Source organism: Tamandua tetradactyla, chromosome 13 (assembly GCF_023851605.1).
Source record: "Tamandua tetradactyla isolate mTamTet1 chromosome 13, mTamTet1.pri, whole genome shotgun sequence".
In the NCBI taxonomy this organism is placed as follows: domain Eukaryota; kingdom Metazoa; phylum Chordata; class Mammalia; order Pilosa; family Myrmecophagidae; genus Tamandua; species Tamandua tetradactyla.
In genome coordinates this window covers 24,501,805-24,524,333 of record NC_135339.1, presented here as the reverse complement: position 1 = coordinate 24,524,333, position 22,529 = coordinate 24,501,805, and the positions used below count along the sequence as shown (strand labels likewise).

Here is a 22,529-nt window from a genome sequence, read left to right as displayed (position 1 = left end):
AAATTCCTTGCCTCTTTTATTCATGTTTATAGTTATCTTACCAAGAGAGAGACAGAGTTACACCTTATAATGATTAAAGTCAGTTTATAGCAGCATTGGATTGTTTTTCTAAGAAAAAAGTAAATGTATAAAGAGAAATAGCCTTTTAGTTTTGTAAAATTGAATTATTTTGCAAGAGGTGAATAAAGGGCACTTTGCACTTTAGAGAAACAATTTTTATGCACCAGAGAAACGTACTTTATTATTTTTTTCTTTTTCTTTTCTTTTTTTTTAAATATGGAAGGCTTCACGAATTTGCATGTCATCCTCGTGCAGGGGCCATGCTAATCTCTGTATCGTTCCAATTTTAGTATATGTGCTGCCGAAGCAAGCATGAGAAATGTACTTTAAATAAAGATTTTACTTCTTTATAAAAAAAAATGGATCAAACACCTAAATATAAAAGCCAGTACTATAAAACTCCTAGAAAAATGTAGAGAAGCATCTTCAGATCTTGTGATAGGTAATGGTTTCTTAGACTCTACATCCAAAGGATAAGCAAGGAAAGAAAAAAATAGATATATGGGACCTTTTCAAAACTAAATACTTCTGTGCTTCAAAGGCCTTTGTCAAAAGGGTGAAAAGGCAGCCAATCCAATGGGAAAAAATATTGGGAAACCACAAATTTGATAACGGTTCGATATTGAGAATATTTAAAGAAATTCTACAACTCAACAATAAAAAGACCAACAATCCAATTAAAAAAATGGGCAAAAAATATGAATAGTTTTCCAGATAGAAAATACAAATGGCTAAACAGCACATGAAAAGATGCTCAGCTTCACTAGTTACTAGAGAAATGTAAATCAAAACCACCATAAGTTATCAATTCATACCTATTAGAATGGGCATTATAAGACAACAACAACAACAACAAAACCCAGAAAACTACAAGTGCAAGAGAGGATATGGAGAAAGAGGAACACTTATTCACTGCTGGTGAGAATATAAAATGACATAGGCACTGGGGAGGATTATTTGGCAGGTCCTCAGAAAGCTAAGAATAGAGTTGCCTTATGACCCAGCAATCCTGCTACTTGGCATATAGCCAGTAGATCTGAACACAAGGATGTGAACAGACATTTGTACATGATGTTAAAAGCAGCATTTCTCACAACTGCCAAATGATGGATCAAACGATAAATGGATAAATAAAATGTGATATACACATAGGATGGAATATTATTCAGCAGTAAGAAGGAATGAAGTCCTGAAGCATGCAACAACATGGATGACCCTTGAGGACATATGACCTTTTGTGTTGTATGTTGTATGATTTCAAATATTGTCTGAAATCAAATATTTCAAAAGGTCAAATATTGTATGATTTCACTGATATGAACTAATGTAATATGTAAACTCGTAGACATAGATATAGACTCATAGACCAGGATATAGAATAAGGCTAGAGAATGGGGAGTGGTTGCTTAATATGTGCAGATTTTTAAGAAGGTCAAACTTAAACATTTGGAAATGGATAGAGGTGACAGTAGCCCTCCTGCCTCAATGGTGATATCCCTCTCCAGAGTTCCCATGGGATCTAGCTGAGTCTTGGTTATAACTGCATGATAATTCACTTGTCTCTTCTGAATCCTGCTTCCTTTGCCCCTTCACAATGTTGTTCCTGACTGACAGCACTTCCCAATAAACATCCTATATACAAATTCCCATTTCAGAGTCTGTTTTCTGGGGAAAGTTACCCCAGGACAAATCCCATCAGAGCAGTGAACCTAGGTCCTGAGGTGGGATTGCTGTGGCATGCACTCTATTGAATGGATAATTCAGTAGCCCAACTTGATCCTATGACTTTCACTTTTGAAAAGGCATCTGCTAATAGAAACCCAGCAGAATTAAAGTCATGGTTCAAGAGAAAACACTATTAATAACCATCACTAGCCAAATCTTCACTATCAGGTTAAAGAACCTGGATCACAAGTTTATAATGCCTAAGACCACAGGTGGAAGAAAGGAGGAATAAGGCAGTTTACGTCACTCTCTTTTTCATCCACTGTACCCAATAAACAGCACTCTTTTTCCTTTTTGTAAAAGCACTGGTTGTTAAGAATGTTCGATGTCTTTAGCCATATTTGTGGGTTAGTGAGGCTGGGGATAAATTATTTTCTCTAGGCCTTTTTTTCCTATTTAGGTCAAGAGGATCTATATAGTTCACAAATTTCCCAACTTAAGTCTCTAGAACATAAAAGTCATTCTTAATTTAAAACCCATCAGTCTCTCCCTCATTTCTGGTTCTACTTCCAGGCACATTTTTCATAGCTTTCATCCAGCCCCTTCCATGTAACTACCAATCCCTAATAATTTGAAGTAAATGCGAAGTCCTCAATACTATAGGTAAAAGGCAGGAAGATGGATGAACAGGAAGACAAATGGCTTTATTGAGAAATTTCAGCCACATTTGGGAGCATCCTTAGAGACACTGAGTACATAAACAGAATTGGGAAGTCTTTTCGAAATCTCTTATAAAAAACTCATAAGCCAATGATTGGTTGGAACAATTTTGGAAGCTGAAGAAAGTTGACTTCTTTTCTTTTGCTTTACTATGCAATCCTTGACTAAATTGTGTGTATATGTGTGTTAGTGAAGAACCAAATAATGGGAAGGGAAGGGGACTATTTTGAGGGGGAAAATACTCCTTTATATATATGATTTAAGATATATTTTAAAACACTATTTATATGCCTTCCACTTCTTAGAAGGCATAGACTGCAGCTGCTCTGCACACAGTGAGTGTGTGAATACATGCCCATATATGTCTATCTATCTATGTGTGTATGTATACATTACTTCCTGGACAGGATGGAAGTGAAAGAGCCAAAGGAAAAGACATCAGTTTCATCCCAAAAGTTTCTCTTTGGACTCGTGATTTCGATGTGAACTACAGCATAAAAAAATAGTAGAGGAAAAGAAAAAAAAATGGCAGAGGAAATTAAGTTTTAGTAAGCAATTTATAAAGGTACTCAATATCAAGCCCTTTGTCCATCAATTTTTTAAATGATTCTGAGGATTCAAAATATATCATATTCATATTTTCAAGGATTTAATCATAGTGTAACCACTTCTACTGCATAAACCGCTACCACATAAGGACTTTTCTTGATTTACAAGGATCTTCTTGAAAATATTTCTAGGATTAATAAGGAAACCTATAGGTCAGTCATAATTTAGTATGAACTTATTTCCACTAAGGAGTTTTCATTTTTTACCTAATTTTGTTGTGTTATGTGAAAGGTAATATTGATTTTTTTTTTTTGAATGTAGGGTGAGCAGAAACAAATACAGATTCTAGAAAGATGGTGTCAATAATTTATGCTCTCACCAATACTAAACAGTCAAGTAAATCTAAATGTCAATTTTAATAGTTAATTCTGACTGTACAGATGGTTTTAGAAATACTACGAATTCAGAAGTCAAATGAGAGAGGAACAACAAATTGCTTTTTCAAAGAGGTAATCAACTATATCCTATATGAGTCCTTCAGACCTTTATGAGGAAAGACCATCTCTTGTTATTTCAGGGACTGAGCCCATGTCTAGACCATTTTAACTTTATAGTAGGCCAGGGGTATAGCTGTCCAGGATGCAAGGTATCACCATGATGTTTACATTTTGTAAAGCTCCTAGAAAAACCCATGAAAAATCTATAACTTACTGGTCTACAGTTAGTCATAGGGGAGCCAGAACTCCATTAAAATAGGACTGCTGGGGAGGGGGCAGTTAGATTGCTATTCTTGCAGCACTTACTGGAAGAATCTGTATAGAAGAACCATGCTTCTACTCTAACAAATTCTGAGAAGGAAGAAAAACACCTACAAATGTAATATATGTTCTCAGAGCAATCTTAAAAGTCATACTGACCCAGTCTTGCTTATACTTGAAAATCACTTAACAATAAAACTATATGAAACAGTTACTATGGCCTTATTATCATTGCATATAGGTTTCACTTGCAGAGTTGGGCTTAGAGAGAGGCCACAACTGAGCAACAAAAAAGGTCCTTTGGACATGACTCTTAGAACATACCTATAGGCAGGCTAAGTTTCTCTGCTACATGCATAAGCTTCACAAGAGCACACCTCAAGATTAAGTGCTTGGCCTATTGATTTGGGTGTCCCTAAAGTTTGACACAGTATCTGGGGTTTCCCCAGTGATGAAGTTTAATTGCTCCAAATTTTTTCTCCCATCCCTCAAGGGACTTTGTCAGTACTTTTTGATTATCTGCTTAATATACTCTGGAATGTATCCAGGTATTACATTAAGCTATACAGGATTAATGGCTCTCCTTCGTTTTCTGGACTCCTTGTGTTTGGATTGTTTAAATGATGATGATAACACATTTTTTATAACTATATTACTAACTATAATTCCCTGTACTAATTTGAAGGTCCTTCTTTATATGTGACAGGGTTTGACATTCACCCAAAATCTATCTGGATTTTCAACTGTGTCCAAACAGAAAATTTTAGCTATTCTAATTAATTTTCTAGCTTTTGTCATGTCTCTGTGCATGTGTGTGTATATATATATATATATTCTTTATATATATATATATATATAGAATAACTATCACTGTAAATTAATTTTAAATACAAGTCAAGATGCTGAGGATACTTGTATCATAGATACACAGATGCCCACACATCATAAGCATCATCATCATCAAACAACTATTAAGGGTTAAATTTCTACAGAGCCATCTCAACAGTTAGCAGAACCAAATCAGGACAGGGTAAAGCCTGAAATAGGTAGGAAAGAAGTTAGAAGACTTGTAAGGGGCTGGGATCAGGGAAATTTCTACAATCTGTTCTAGGGAAATGAAGGGAAGGCTAAGTTTGGCAGAAAAGTATACCAAGGTTCACCCGACAGTGTAATCAGGGCTACAGAGATGCCTAGGTGGCTGTATCTCTTTTCTACATAATAAGGACTCAGAGAGGCCCCATCCTTTCATTTAAATATTTTTAGAATGACTACCATTAGCAGGATACAGTGTGAGGTACTTTGGGGATACAAAGCCATATGACATAGTTCCTACTTCCTACCCTCAAGATATTATCTAGTGATTCCATATCTATTGCCTCAACATTCATCAATTTGAGAATCTTTTGAATTAGCAAGCATTTTCATGCAAATGTATCTGGAACTGCTATGGGGCACCACAGTTCAATCAAAATTTAAAAAAACCTGAAAATGGATCTATTCAAATAAAACACAAGTATTAAAAGGCCAATAACAGAAACTCATTCTCTTACAGGTATAAAATTACGAAATTTTCCTGAATATAACAGTCACAATACATTTGGATCTTACTATTATTTTTTTTTCATGGGCTGGCACCAGGAATCGAACTTGGGTCTCCAGCGTAGCAGGCAAGAATTCTGCCACTGAGCCACTTTCACACCACCCCAGATCTTATTTTCTTTAAAAACCACAATTTGCCTATCGAGCCTCTTTTCTCTCCCTGGCCTTACTAATCCTCAGAATTAATCCCAAGCAAGTGTTGCCAAAGGAGAAATTTCCTTTTGCAGAGAAAGAAAATATTTGACACTTCCAGTGTAGTCACAAGCAGATTTAACCAAGTTTAAATGCCATTATCACTTGTTTTTTGCTCATTTGGACTAAAATTCTTGTGTGGTTATTGAAACAAAGATTTAAATGCTTCAACTTAGTATAACAGCTGTGGCTACTGAAAAGGAATTGTGTTTCAAATTCATCTTGCTGAAAATTGAATTTAATATCATCTATAAATACTTTCATTTAAAACCATTACTTTAAAAAATATGAATTTTTAATAAAAATAAACAATGACTTTACTATAAAAACAGGTTATTCTAGAGAAGGAAGTTCCTAGTAAACAACACAATGATATATATATACATAGCATGCAAATGAATATTTCCAAAATTCTAAGCAGGTCTTAGACTCAAGAATAACACTGGAAAAGATTAGCCTTTCATCCGGTTGTCTTTCTCTTTACAATGTCAATTTAGCAATGGCAGATATTCTTCAAACATGAAATATATATATTATTTTTATATATATTTTATATGTTATATTCAGGAAAATTTCATAATTTTATACCTGTAAGGGAATGAATTTCTGTTATTGGCCTTTTAATACTTGTGTTTTATTTGAATAGATCCATTTTCAGTTTTTTTAAATTCTGAGAATATTGACTTAAAATGTTATAGAAATCTAGTTAGGAGCACACAGTTTCTGGAGCTCCATCCTTTCAATATAGATAGCCAAGATAAGGCTACGAATATAAGAATATATATTCGTAGCCTTAATATATATATATTAATATATTGGTTTAAAAGCTAAATTTAAACCAAATTTTCTCTGTAAAATTTGTAAATTTTATAAATTTACATATCTGTAAAGCCAAAAATTCTCTGTAATCAGAATCCCCAATTCTGATGTTCCAGTTAAAAAAGATTTATAACTGCCTTAAATCTGTCAAGAAGATATACCATCTTTTTCAATAGATCACTCAACCTGAAAAATTATTTTTATTTATAACTTCTATAACATTTTCACTGGAAGGAATATTATTGATCAGCATCATTCTCAAGTCACATTCTTTGTGACTGGCTCTTGACCTTAGTAAGGTAGAAAAAAAATGTTAAGCTTCCACTCTCATGCTTTTATAATTTCTCAAGAGGTTTTGTATATTTGTGAGGAAAATATACCACAATGAGGACATGATTTAATTTCAGTATAACCAAATGCAGCTATAGTGAAAATCTACGTAATTCAATTTCTCCACTGATTCCTCCAAATCTAGAAGGAATCAAACGAGAATACACTGAATTATGCCAGAGTTAATTAGATCTGCCCCCAAACTTTATTAATATCTGATATTCTACTTAAATCAGATGTTATGCTCCACTTGTACTGTCTGTAGACAGAAAAAATCAATAGCTACAAGAACTGATCTTAATTTAGAATCTAAGTAGCAAAGTCAAATCTTATGTTTGCTAAACTTTCTCTTGGAGAAGATGAAAGAAAATACATATTATATTCTTGCTTTGTTACACTGGCCTATGTCTTATATACAGTAAATATCTATAGTCAATATCATCATGAACTCATGATCACTGTTCATGTTGTTTACATTCTAGGTGGGGAGACAGATAAACAAGATAAACAAGATAAATAAATTATATAGAAAAGTAAACAGGAATAAGTACAAAGGAGCAAATAAAAAAGGCAGGAAAGGGATTTAGAAGTGTGTATGTATGTGGAAGAAGGGATAAAATATATTTAAAATTTTAGGTTGGCCAAGGAAGGCCTGTGTATTAGCTAGGGTTCTCTAGAGAAACAGAATCAACAGGAGATATCTGTAGATATAAAATTTATAAAGCTGTCTCATATATATATACACATACAGTGGGAATGTAGAGTTCAAAATTCACAGGGCAGGCTGGGAAGCTGGCAGCTCTGATAAAGGGTCTGGACGTACTCCACAGAAGAGGCTGGCTGGCTGAAGTAGGAAGAGTAACTGTCGTTTCTGAATCCTCCTTAAAAGCTTTCTGATGATTAGATTAAGTATCGCTCATTGCAGCGGACACTCCCTTTAGCTGATTACAAATGCAATTAGCTATGGATGCAGCCAACGTGATCATGATTTAAGTCCATGAAATGTCCTCATAGCAACAGACAGGCCAGCACTTGCCCAACCAGACAACTGCATACCACCACCTGGCCAAGATGACACATGAATCTGACCACGACAGCCCCCATTATTTAAATTAGAGGCTATGTCCACAGGTACAGAGAAGATGAGGAAATTATGCCACCGCTTATTGTAAGCAAAGATATTTCTGCCAAATTTGTTATTCTCAATATGTGCCTAATAAACATTTGTTCCACTAAAATTCAAACTTCCAAAAAGTTCAAATAGGAAGAATTAACTCTAACAGGAGAAACTATATTGCATAATATACTTTCTTTAGAAAAGCAGCATTTAAAAAAATTTTTTTATTGACAAATCTTCACACACATACAGTCCATACATGGTGTACAATCAATGGCTCAAAATATCACATAGTTGTGTATTCATCACCACGACAATTTTTTTAGAACATTTGCATCATTCCAGAAAAAGAAATAAAAATAAAAAATAAAAAACTCATATATCCCATACCCCTTGCTCCTCCCCTATCATTGACCACTAATATTTCAATCTACCCAATTTACTTTACTGCTTATCTTCCCTATTAGTATTTTTTTGTCCATACACTTTTTACCATCTGTCCAATTCCCGGATAAAAGAAGCATGAGACATAAGGTTTTCACAATCACACAGTTGCATTGTAAAAGCTATATTGTTATACAATCGTCTTCAAGAATCAAGGCTACTGGAACACAGCTGAACAGTTTCAGGTACTTTCCTTCAGCCACTCCAATACACCATAAATTAAAAAGGGATATCTATATAATGCATAAGAATAACCTCCAGGATAACCTCTGGACACTGTTTAAAATCAACCGATTTTTTATTTTTATTTTTATTTTTATTTTTATTTTGTCTCATTTCTCTCTTCCCCCTTTTGGTCAAGGATTTTTCAATCCCATGATGCTAGGTTCTGGCTCATGCTGGGAGTTCTGTCCCATATTGCCAGGGAGATTTACACCCCTGGGAATCATGTTCCATATAGTGGGGAGGGCAGTGAGTTCACCTACCAATTTGGCTTAGAGAGAGAGGCCACATCTGAGAAGCAAAAGAGGTTCTCTGGGGGTGACTCTTAGGCATAATTTTAAGTAGGCTCAGTCTATCTGTTGCAGGAATGTTTCACAGGAGCGAACCTCAAGATCAAGGGCTCAGCCTATTGATTTGCTTGTCCCCACTACTTGAGAGAATATCAGAAATTCTCCAAATAACGAAGTTGAATAAGAAAAGCAGAGTTTCTTAATTTTATTTTCAAGAGACAGAATTATAAATTTGGAAAGAAAATGAGTAATTTACTATACATAGTTGTCAAATTTTATTTTAGACAACACAGTAGAGTTTTTAAAGTACTTTGAGGTTCTAAGTGTCTGTCCATTAGGGAAGAGCTTCTTCAAAATCATGGCAATTTCTAGACCACCACTGAGACCATTAACTTTGAAAGAAAACACAACCTCAGATGCCGTTTATATTGCTCTGGCTCAATGTTTGAAATCTCAAGAATGGCCCCTGATGTTCACCAAAGTGAACATGAATGAATATGCATATGTAAATTTTTGGTGCCAGGCCACCCTTGTTAAAACTTTTGATGCTTAGGGAATTGTATTTCCTCTTGTGGGATGACTTATGAACCATTTAGTGCACCTAGACTGTAATAATCTCTGGCACCTACAAGGACGGAGATGCACAAAACATTTTGTTTACTGTGGTCCAAGCAGCAACTTGGAGATGGAAAAGAAGTGATGTCAGTGTAACTTCTGTAGGATCTTTCCCCATGGCTTGTTAGATAAAGCACACAATCTAGTGTGGAACATTCAGATTGCAAGGATGCTTGACTGCCTATTATCTATAGGAAAATTTATGACCATCTTTCACATAGCCCAGACTTAGAAAGATGAGGCTTACTAAAGTAAGTTATGGCTTATCACTACTAAAAATCTGACCACAGCAGTAAAGCCAAGAAATAAGAGTCCAGATGCTGGGGTCTGCCTGGGGGTTCTAATCCTGAATCACCTGCTTACTAGTTATTGGACTCTGGGAAAGTTCTTTAAGTCTCTGTATTACTCAAATTCCTCAAAAGTAAAAAGAGGATAGGACTGATGTGAAGAAAATACAATAGCTGTATAATCTGAGTGCTCGAAGGCAGGGAGGATGGAGCACAGAAAAAATATTTAAAGAAATAATGGCTAAAAATGAACCAAGCTTATATGTAAGCTATAAGCCCATAGATTGAAGAAACTCAACAAACCCTAAAACAAGAAACATGAAGAAAATGATACCAAGGCACAGCATATATAAAAAAGAAACACTACTGAAAACCACATTATAACAATGAGTCTCAATCAGGGATGATTGTGCACTTCCTTCCCCCATGGATACCCCTGGGGACATCTGTCAAAGTTGGGGGACATTTCTGGTTGTCACAATCGGTAGGGTAGGGGTGGGTTGCAAATGGTATCTAGTGGATAGAAACTAGGGCTATTGCTAAACATTCTATGATACACAAGACAGTTCCCCACAACAATGTATTATCCTGCCCCAAATATTAATAATGCCAAAGCTGAGAAACACTGAATGCATATTGTAATCAGAATGCTCAAAATCATGATAAAAAGAAAATTTTCAAATCATATTCTTATTGTTTTCTTCATTTCTGACAAATACATAAAGTAAATGATGCAGTAAAATTAAGCATTTTTATAAACCACTCACCACATTACAAACTAGAAGCTAAGCACCAGGAAGTAAAGGTGCCTGGTTCGTCAGAGTTGCTTGGAATGGTTCCCAGAACTCAACATATCAATGTGACATTTTCTGAACATATTTTTAAATGGTTGAGTTAAGAGAGCTGCACAATTTGCCAGGTATTCTAAAGGTTCTGTTTTGTTTGGTCCTTCTGGCACTCAGAAAGTTACGAAGATAATAGGACTAAGTAATAGAAACAGGTTAACACTTCATTTCGGTTCATCATTTACTGGGACTGTTGCCAAAGTATATATTATATATCACTGCAGTTGTCCTAGCTGGTCTCTTCACTTAAATGCATACTCTTTCTGCCACATTACGCTTATTTAATGTAAATTCTATCTAAGTCACAATAAAATTTAAAAAATCCCCACTAATTCTGATGTTTTTTATGATGAGAGTTACAGATCTTTTAAATCAGACATGAAATCAAATGTTTTGACAGAGTTTCAAGAACAAAATCCAAGATAAACAGCACACCTACTAAATGAATTAGGTACTTCATATGCATGATCTCATATCAGTGCCATCTTCATTTTATGGATGAAAGAGAAGAACAGAATTCAGTAACTTGCCTCAAAACACAAAGCTAAGAAGTGGTTGGGCCAGGATTTGAACCAAAATCTGTTTCAAAAACCCATGCCCTACACAGTAATAATTAATTCTAACAATATACTATTTAAGATCATAAGTGTGATTTAACTTAGTTTACTATTTTGGGTCCTCATAGTAAATCAATTTATGTTTATATTGCCAAAGCACTGGTGTACCACACAAATTTATTCAAACACTGCCCCAGAGACAGCTTTGGTAAGGCCTATTAGTTTTTATTTCTTCATTTTCCTGTCAATCCTTACAGCTGTGATCACCGCTGTGACAGGAACGGTATATGTCATTTTTATAAGCTGTCTTATCTTTATCTTTAGAGATGACTGATTTGGTGGAAGGGAAAGAGTGATGGTCACTTTGTTTGATATGCCCAGACAGAAAAAAGGTATCTTTTAACAGATTGCAGAGAGCTATTAACATTTATTTTATTTTCTTTTTCTATATAGTTAAAAAAGCTACACCCTTCAGTGTGAAAAAAAATTTAGAAACACCAGTAGTATACTAATCAACACAGCTGTTTAACTTTTAAAAAAATCAGAAATTTATCAGTGATCTAAAATTTCTCAAATTTTCATTTTGATATTTCAAAAATATTCCTCTAAGATTCAAGAATGAATATTAGTGGAGAAAATACTAGATCAACATGCAACTTGCTGGGGAAGTAGTAGTAATAGTATTATTAATGAAGGCTACAAGAGCAGGCATTATATAATTCATCTTGACAGAAGACAAAGCTCCAGTTAAAAACAGCTGGAACTTCATAGTTGAGTTTTTTTTAAACTTTACCTTGATACTTTAAGTTTTCTTACTCCTTCCTTCTCAGGTGGTTCCAGACATGTTAAAAATAATTCAAAACAAATGAAATTTTATGTAATTTGTAATCAATTAGCTCTATAGTTCTACCAACATGTCTTGTCCTGTTTCCTCCAATCAACTTATTTTCCCACAAACAAATAAAAGGAAAAGTTTATACTCACTAGAAAGAACAGTTGTAAGAAAAATGTAGTCTGAAAAGGATATGAGCCCACATTCTCCAAGGGTGTAGAATATACTGCCTTCATCAGCAAATTTTTCTCGTTCTTGGGAAATTTTCTATCAAATGTGTTGTCCCACCAAAAGACAAAAAGAAGATATAACTGAATTAGAAAATAAATAGTAAGTGATGAGCCATCATTTATCTGACAGTTTTATGCTATTCATCATAAGCATTTCTCAGTGGGCCATTCCCAATCAATGGATCCTTTAAAGTTTTCAAGGTGATGAAAATTATAAAATACTTTATTTAAGCACTGGTTTAATATAAAAATTGGAAAATAGTTTCAATTTTATGAGCTGTTACCACTTATATATAGGTCTATTTTAGGTTGCTTTTTTTGGTATTATTTTAAAACTATCCATCTTCTTCTATAGAGACACATAGAGTAGTTAAAAAAAAAAAAAAAAGAAAAACCTAAAGGAAATCGATTCTAATCGCCCAAGAAAAACATTGCTCGTGATCAGAAAGGAGGTAAGCTACTATTTCCAAGGTCCCAAAAAAAGCTTAGAAAACTAATTTTTGAGATACTAATTTTAATTTTTACCTATGTCCCTAAGAATCTTCATTTTGGAACACAGAACAGTATGCAGAGTAAACAGTATATCTGAAATATAATTCCAAATCAGACTTGCATGCCAAGTTGGAGGCATGATTTAATTTAATCATATCTACCATTGGCTTGGTGGAGACACCTAAATTTCAGCCATTTGAAGAAACTGTCTCCCAAAACTTAGCTTTTACTGTGAGTACATTTATTCCTTTCCTCTAATCCATAAAACTTACATAGAGAGTTAATTCCCAGCTTTGGAAATGGTCTGTCTGGCAGTTGGGTTCTTCTTGGGTGCTTAAGCAAACTTATCTAGTTTTTTGAATTCCTAGATAAACCATAAATTTAGTGGAGATCTCAAAGATATTTTAAAAAACCAAAAAGGATCCACCAAATGTTAGACTGGGAACTGAATTTCAAAAGTTCTGGCCCAACCAAAGATATTCAAGGAATTATTCTGGGTAAAGAAATAAGTTTCAAGAACCCAAATAAACAAAGCGCAATCAAAGTAATCATGTCATGCAAGCACAAAATAAGAGACAAGATTGCAGGCACAACTTCAGGAGTCATTTTATGAAAACTAAACTGACAAGCATCACCACACCAGCATCCAGGTACACAACTGTCCAATAGGTTACCTCTGTCTAGTGGCGATCCCATCATATACCACAAAGGAAAGAAAACTGGTTAACCAATTGAAAACACGAGTACCAAGGGAATCTCATGAGGGCAGTTTGCATAGTTTTCTTAGTTAACCCACAACCTCTGCTGGATAGTTGTATGATAGTAACCTTAGACAGGCAGATGTTCATAGTTGAATGTCAACAAAGCAGTACTAGATTTTGATGGTGGAATCTACTTAGGAAAGGGCTTTTGTCACTTCATTTGTGGCTGACAGAAGGCACAACAAAAAATAAGCACATAGTCCAGTATGTTCTAATTAGGGTTAGACGTCATATCACACTTGATCTTCTACCAAGAGATTAAACATACAAAACCAATACTACTGGATGAGGACTAAAGCAGCAAAGCCTTTTAATGGGAAGCTAATATTTAAATTACTGAAAATAAAAAAAATGATTATATGCTTTTTTACATTATACAAGATACTACAAAAATAAATGTGAGTAGGAAAAATACACAAAATGAGAACAGACCCCTTAATGCACTCCATTATTTTCCAGACAATAATTGTGTATAGAAGCTGAGTACTACCTAATAATTATGAACTGATATTATGGAAATATTGCTATAAGGAATTAAAATAAATAATACATCGGGAGCCAGAACTTGCATAAAAGACAAAAATCTAAGGGCAGAGTGAAATGGAGCAGCTAAGCCAAAGAAGAAAACCTAACATTACTTTTCTAACAATCACCTGGACCATGCTGCTGCTTATAAGATAATGAAAAGACAAATCTAATTTTGTTGTAACTTCTAATGTTTATATAATTTCAAACTCATAGAAATTTGAAAGATTAGTATAAGAAATTCCCCCATATGCTTTTTACCTAGATTCATCAATAGTTTACATATTTACTCCATTTGCTTCATGTATGTTTTTATTCTTCCTGCACCATTTTAAAAGTAAGTGGGAGGGTGGTGCATGGTAGCTCAGTGGCAGAATTCCCACCTGCCATGCTGGAGACCTGGGTTCGATTCCCGGAGCCCGCCCATGCCAAAAACACACAAAAAAAGTAAGTTGGAGACATGATATTCCTTCACACATAAATACTTCAGTAGGTATCTCCTAAGACCAAAAACATTCTCTCATATAACATACTACACATTAATCAAAACCAAAAACCCCGATACACTATTACCTAATCTACAATCCATTTTAAAATTTAGTCAACTATTCAAAAAATGTTCTTTTTAGCTACACTTTCCCAAGTACAGGAGCTAATCCACGATCAGACACTGCATTTAATTTTTATGTTTCCTGGGTGTCCAGTAATTTGGAAAAGCCTTTCTTTGTCCTTCTCCTCCTTTTCCTTTTGTGGTTTATTATTGTTGTAACTATTTATTGTGGCAAAACACACATAAAAAACTGCCACTTTAACCATTTTCAATTGTACAATTCAATGGCATTCAGTATATCCACAGCATTGGGCAACTATCATCACTATCTAGTTTTAGAACATTTTCATCACCAAAAAGAAAGCCCATACCCTTTAAGAGTCACTCCCCAGCTTCTGGTCATTGCTAATTTGCTGTTTCTATGGATTTGCTATTCTGGATATTTAATATAAATGGAATCATAAAATACGTGGTCTTCTGCGTCTAGCTTCCTTCACTGTAGCAAAATGTTTTTAAGCTTCATCCATATTGTAGCATGTGTCAGCATTTCACTCTTGTGTAGAACTGAATAATATTTCAGTGGATGCATGTACAATATTTTGTTTATTCATTCATGGCTGTTTCCACATTTTGCCTATTGTGAATAGTACTCCTATGAACATTTGGGTCCAAATTACTGTTTGAACACCTGTTTTCAATTCTTTTGGCTATATGCCTAGGAGTGGAACTGCTGGGTCATATGGTAATTCTAAGTTAAACTATTTGAAGAACCATCAAACTGTTTTCCACAGCTGCTACATTCCCACCAGCAATTTATGAGGGTTACAATTTCTCCATACTTGAGCACACTAATTTGATTGTAGCCATCCTAATGGGTGTGAGGTGGTCACTCATTATCGTTTTGATTTGCATTTCCCTATTGACTAATGATGTTAAGCATCTTCTCATGTGCTTGTTGGTCATTTGTATAACTTTGAAGAAATGTCTAATCAAGGCCTTTGCCCATTTTTTAATTGGGTTGTCTTTTTGCTGTTGAGTTGTAACAGTTTAGAATACTATACTCTTATTAGATACATGATTGGAAATATTTTCTCCCACTCTCTGGGTTGTCTTTTCACTTTGTTGAAGTGTCCTCTGATGCATAAAGCCTAAATTTTGATGAAGTCCAATTTTTATATTTTTCCTTTTGTTGTGTGTTCTTCTGGGTTCCTAAGAAATCTTCCCCAAATTGAAGATCAGGAAAACTTATCCCTATGTTTCTTCTAAGAGTTTTAAGATTTTAGCTCATATTTAGGGAGTTGATCCAATTCTGAGTTGTTTGCATAGGGTGTAAGAGACCAAATTATTCTTTTGCATGAGAATAATACCCAGTTGTTCCAGCTCCATTTGTTGAAGAGACTATTCTTTCCTTATGAAAAAATAGATTGATCATAGATTTATGGGTTTATTTCTGGACTTTCTCAATTCTATTTCACTGATTATATTTCTATCCTTATACCACTACCACACTGGTGTTTTTTTTTTTTTTTTCATGTTTTGAGATGTTTTATTTACAATATGTTGTTTTTAGAAAGCATACTCTGCATGATTTCAGTTCTTTACAGTTAATGGACACTTGCTTTATGTCCCAGCTTTTGGTCAATTTTAGTAATTGTTCCATGTGTGTTCAAAAAGAGTATGTATTCTGCAACTGCTGGATATAGTGTTCTATACACGTCCATTGGGATGTTTGAAACAAAAAATGTTGTTAAAATCTTTTATAACTTTACTGATTTTTTTGTTTGTATTTTACCTATTATTGAAAGAAGAATATTAAAATTTCCCACTCTGATTGTGGATTCGCCTCTTTTTCTTGAAATTTTGTCAATTTTTGATTTATATATTTTAAGGTCACGTTATTGGAAACATACATACATACATTCCTGATGAATTTAACCTTTTATCATTATGAAGAAACCCTCTTTATCTCTAGTAGTGTTTTGATATTAGAATCTATCTTGTCTGATCATAATAGACTTATACCAGATTTTTTAAAACTTTTTTTATTCTATAGTATAACATATATACAAAGAAAAGCAATAAAAAAGAATAGTTTTCAAAGCACTCTTCAAAAAGTGGTTACAGATTAGATTCCAGAGTTTGTCATGGGCTACCATATGATCCTCCCATATCTTTCCTTCTAGCTGCTCCAGAATATAGGAGACTAGAGAGCTTAAATACTTTTTTATGAACACAATAGACTTTTTTCTCGTTTTTGTGAACAATAACATATATGCAAAAAAGCTAAAAATTTCCAAGCACAGCACCACAATTAGTTGTAGAACATATTTCAGAGTTCGGCATGGGTCACAATTTCACAATTTTAGGTTTTTACTTCTAGCTGCTCTAAAATATTGGAGACTAAAAGAGATGTCAATTTAATGATTCAGCATTCATATTCATTTGCTAAGTCCTATCTTCTATGTATAATTCCACCATCACCTTTGATTCTTCTGTACCTCTCTTCAGGGTTGTTTGGGCTATGGCAATTCTAAATTTTTTATATTGGAAGGGTCTGTCACTAATATGGGGTAGGGAGATAGAACTATCAGATGTTCTAGAGAGGCTGGGCTAGGCTTCAAGACTTATCTGGACCAGGGACCCATTTGGAGGTTGTAGGTTTCTGAAAGTTATTCTACTGCCTGGAACCCTTGTGGAATCTTATATTGCCCTAGGTCTTCTTTAGGATTGGCTGGAATGGTCCTGGTTGGGGGTTGGCAGGTTATGACAGGTAGCAAGGTCTTGCTTGTGTAAGAGCAACCTCCAGAGTAGCCTCTCAACTCTATCTGAACTTTCTCTGCCACTGATACTTAATTAATTATACTTCTATTCCTCCTTTTGGTCAGGATGGAATTGTTCATCCCATGGTGCCAGGTCTGTATTCATCCCTGGGAGTCCTCTCCCATGGTGCCAGGGAGACTTTCACCCTTGGATGTCATGTCCCACGTAGTGGAAGAGCAATGATTTTACTTGCAGAGTTGGGCTTAGAGAGACTGAGGCCACATCTGAGCAACAACAGAAGTCCTCCAGAAGTAACTCTCAGGCATGCCTATAGGTAGTCTAAGCTTCTATGCTACCTACATAAGTGCACTGGTTTGAAAGGATGCATGTACATTAGAAAAGCCATGTTTTAATCAAAATCCCATTTCATAAAGGTAGAACAATCCCCATTCCATTTTGTATGTTTGAAACTGTAACCAGATCATCTCCCTGGAGATGTGGTTTAATCAAGAGTGGTTGTTAAACTAGATTAGGTGACGACATGACTCTACCCATTTGGGTGGGTCTTGATAAGTTTCTGGAGTCCTATAAAAGAGGAAACATTTTGGAGAATAAAGGAGATTCAGAGAGAGCAGTGAATGCTGCAGCACTACAAAGCAGAGAGTCCACGAGGCAGCGACCTTTGGAGATGAAGAAGGAATGCCTCCTGGGGAGCTTGATGAAACCAGAAGCCAGGAGAGAAAGCTAGCAGATGACGCTGTGTTCCCATGTGCTCTTCCAGCTGAATGAGAAGCCCTGACTGTGTTTGCCATGTGCCTTCTCACTTGAGAGAGAAACCCTGAACTTCATCGGCCTTCTTGAACCCAAGGTGTGTTTCCCTGGATGGATGCCTTTGATTCGACATTTCTACAGACTTGTTTTAATCGGGACATTTTCTGGGCCTTAGAACTGTAAACTAGCAACTCATTAAATCCTCCCTTTTAAAAGCCATTCCTGGTATATTGCTTTCTGGCAGCTAGCAAACGAGAACAATAAGCTTCACAAGAGTAAGCCGCATGATCGAGGGTATGGCTTATTGATCTGGGTGTTCCTAAAGTTTGACACAGTATCAGGGGATTCCCTGATGGTAAGGTTTAATAGTTCTATATTCTTTCTCACATCCCTCAGGGGACTTTGCCAATACTTTTTGATTATCAGCTTAATATACTCTAGGATATTTCCAGGCATTAAAATAGTATATACAGGATTAAATGACCTCTTTCTTATTCTGTGCTTCCTGTGTTTTTTGTTCAAATGAGCTATACAGATAGGTTGAATTATACTATGCACTACAGAAAATTTCAGTTCCAGATCAAATAAACCTTTCTTCCATTGGTCTCAAAAAGTATGTGTGGCTCTAAAATATAAACACTGTCTTCCTTATCCCTATGTTCTGAATAACGTTAATCCCAACATTTTCCGTTTCATTCTCATTTCTAAATATTAGGCTATATATATAAAACAGCCTCTCAAAACCCAGAAATAATAAACACCACTCCAGACTTTATGTGTCTGCTCTAAAAGCTTACAATCTAGGCCCCTGTTTTCTTATAAGCATTTTCTAAAGGTGACCATACCATTGTTCGTTTTTTGTTTCTGGCTTATTTTGTCTCACCAAATGTCCCATGTTCATTCAAATCGGTGCATGCCCCACGACATTGTTCCTTTTTGCAGCAGCACAGTCTTCATTCATAAGTATACACCATAGTTCACCATTTGACTTTCCCATCAGTGCGTCCTTCAGCCACCTGCTTTCATTTGGCAGCATGCAGAGGCTCCAAAGTCCACAGTCATCAACATTCTCAATTTTAGATAACTTCACTGTTCCCAAGAGACAGAAAACCAATAAACACACCCTCACCTAATAGGACACCTAAACCTCCTCTTAACTCTTGCCTCTCACCCCATTGTTTACCTCTGCGATTGCTGCGGTAGTGCTGATAGTTTCCTTTTGAACACAGCTCACTGCATGCAATAGCAGTTTTCCCCCATACTGTCGACATAAACATTCTTAATACAAGAATCATATCTTTGATAATTCTTACAAGAACTCATTCATATTTCTAGTATGAGTCAGTGGGACACCATGGTCTATATAATCCTTTTCAATCTTGTTCATCTTCTACTTCTAGACCCACTAGAGAATCACCTTCGCTCCTATCTATTCCCTTACATTGGAGTTCAAACTTGTTACCTAATGGTTCACTCATCTCTAGCTTCTATGTATTTCTAAGTCCCCAATATTCTGTATTATAAGGCTCTGATTATGTCTTTATGCTGGTCATAAAAGTTTTGCGTTTGGCTAATTTCACTCAGCATTATGTCCTCAAGGCTCATCCACTTTGTCATGTGCTTGAAGATGTCATTTTGTCTTACTGCTGCATAATGTTCCATCATATGTATATACCACATTTTGTTGATCCACTCATCTGTTAATGGGCATCTGGTTTGTTTCCATCTTTTGGTGACTGTGAATAATGCTGCCATGAACATTAGTATTAAAATGTCTGTTGGTGTCATTGTTTTCAGCTCTTCTGGGTACATACCAAGTAATGCGATTGCTGGGTCATAGGGCAACCTGATATTTAATAGTTTCCCAAGGAACCACCAAACAGTCTTCCATACTGGCTGTACCACTGCACATGGTGATTGTTTAATAGCAGCCATTCTTATAAGTGTGAGATGGTATCTCATTATAGACTTGATCTGCATTTCCCTTATAGCCAGTGAAAATATCTCTTCATATGCTTTTGAGTCATCTTATTTGCTCTTCAGAAAAATGTCTATTCATTTCTTTAGCCCATTTTACAATTGGATTGTTTGTTCTTTTGTTGTTGTGTGATTTCTTTGCATATACAGGAAATCAAACCTTTGTCTGATATGTGATTTCCAAATATTTTCTCCCATTGAGTTGGCTGCCTCTTTACCTTTTTGACAAAGTCTTTGGAGGAGCAGAAGCATTTGATTTTGAGGAGTTACCATTTATCTATTTTTTCTTTTGTTGATTGTGCTTTGGATGTAAAATTTAGGAAGCTACCTCCTCTTACTAGGTCTTCAAGACATTTCCCTACATTTTCTTCTAGAAGCTTTATGGTGCTAGTTCTTAAATTTAGGTGTTGGATCTACTTTGAGTTAATTTTTGTGTAAGGTGTAAGATAGGGGTTCACTTTCATTCTCTTGGCTATTGATATCCAGTTCTTCCATGACCAATTATTGAAAAGATTATTTTGTCCCAGTTCAGAGGATTTGGAGGTCTTGCCAAAAATTAATCGGCCATAGATTTGGTGGTCTATTTCTTCACTCTTGATTCGATTCCACTGGTCAGTGCTTCTGTCTTTGTGCCAGTACCATGCTGTTTTGACCACTGTGGTTTTATAATACGTTTTAAAGTCAGAAAGTGTTAATCCTCCCACTTCATTCTTCTTTTTTAGGATGCTTTTAGCAATTTGGGGCCTCTTTCCCTTCCAGATGAATGTGGTAACTTAGCTTTTCCAAATCTTCAAAGTAGGTTGTTGGAATTTTGATTAGTAATGTGTTGAATCGTAGATCAATTTGGGGAGAAGTGACATCTTAACTATATTTGGCCTTCCTATCCACGAGCAGCGAATGTCTTTCCACCTATTTAGATCTCTTTTGATTTCTTTTAGCAACGTTATATAGTTTTCTGTGTACAAATCCTTTATGTCCCTAGTTAGGTTCATTCCTAAGTATCTGATTCTTTTAGCTGCTATTTTGAATGGACTTTTTACCTTAACTGACTCCTCAGCTAGCTCATTGCTTGTGTATAGAAATGTTACTGATTTCTGAACATCAATTTTATATCCTGCCACTTTGCTGACTTCATTAGTTTAAGTAACTTTATTGTAGATTTCTCAGGATCTTCAAAGTATAGGATCATATCATCTGCAAATGATCATTATTTGCAGATGATATCCGCAGTCAGTCTCTTCCCATTGAGTATGGTACTGGCTATTGTTTTTTCATATATTCCCTTTATCATATTGAGGTAGATATCTTTGATTCCTATCTTTTGGATTGTTTTATTTTTTTAATCAGAAAAGTGTGGTGAAGTTTGTCGAATGTTTTTTCAACATATATCGTGATGATCAAGTGACTTTTCCCTGTTGATTTGTTAATGTGCTGTAAACATTGATTTTTTCATGTTGAACTATCCTTTCATTCCTGGTATAAACCCTACTTGGTCATGGTACATAATTCTTTTAATGTGTTGTTGGATTTGATTTGCTAATATTTTATTGAGAATTTTGGCATCTATGCTCATTAGGGAGATTGGGCTGTAGTTTTCCTTTCTTAAAGCATCTTTACCTGGTTTTGGTATTAAAATGATATTAGCTTCATAAAATGAGTTAGGTAGAGTTCCTTTTTCCTCAATTTTTTGGAAAGGTTTGAGCAGGACTGGTGTTAGTTCTTTCTGGAATGTTTGATAAAATTCCCCTGTGAAGTCATCTGGCCCTGGGCTTTTCTTTGTAGGAAGATTTTTGATGACTGATTGAATCTCTTTACTTGTGACTACTGAGATCTTCTATTTTCTTCCTGAGTCAGTTTAGCTTGTTTGTGTGTCTCCAGGAACTTGTCCATTTCATCTAAGTTGCCTAGTTTGTTGGCAATTAGTTGTTCAAAATATTCTCTTACGATTTCTTTTATTTCTTCAGGGTCTGTGATAACACACCCCTTCTCATTTCTGATTTTGTTTATTTGCGTCCTCTCTCTATTTTCTTTGTCAGTCTTGCTAGTGGCCCATTGATTTTATTGATTTTCTCAAAGAACTAACTTTTGGTTTTATAGATTCTATTGTTCTTTTGTTCTCCCATTCATATATCTCTGCTTTAATCTTTTTTATTTCTCTTCTCCTGTTTGCTTTGGGGTTAGTTTGTTTGTTCTTTCTCAAGTTCCTCCAGGTTTGCTATTAAGTCCTTGATTTTTGCTCTTTCTTGTTTTTTAATATAGTCATTTAGGGCAATATTATTCCCTCTCAGCACTGTCTTTGCTGCATCCCATAAGTTCTGATAAGTTGTATTCTCATTTTCATTAATCTCCAGACAGCTGCTAACTTCTCTAGCAATTTCTTCTTTGACCCACTGATATTTAAGACTGTGTTATTTAATCTCCATATATTTGTGAATGTTCTCATTCTTTGGTGGCTATTGAGATCTAGCTTCATCCCATTGTGATCAGAGAAACTGCTTTGAATAATTTCAATATTTTTAAATTTATAAAGACCTGTTTTGTGCTCCAGCATATGATCTATCC

The 22,529-nt window shown here is 35.1% G+C and overlaps 1 protein-coding gene and 1 non-coding gene across 6 annotated transcripts in view; both read right to left on the bottom strand.

Annotated features, from left to right (window-relative positions):
• MICU1 (mitochondrial calcium uptake 1) overlaps positions 1-22,529 on the bottom strand; it is a 284,544-nt gene that overhangs the window by 142,860 nt on the left and 119,155 nt on the right. For all 5 annotated transcript variants that reach the window (XM_077124976.1, XM_077124978.1, XM_077124977.1 and 2 more), the window contains one exon: positions 12,054-12,168. In XM_077124976.1, coding sequence (XP_076981091.1) covers positions 12,054-12,168 — 115 coding nt within the window. The remainder of the gene's footprint in view (positions 1-12,053; positions 12,169-22,529) is intronic.
• LOC143654641 (U6 spliceosomal RNA) lies at positions 271-374 on the bottom strand. Its single transcript, XR_013161847.1, has one exon. It is a non-coding gene; the product is annotated as a U6 spliceosomal RNA (small nuclear RNA).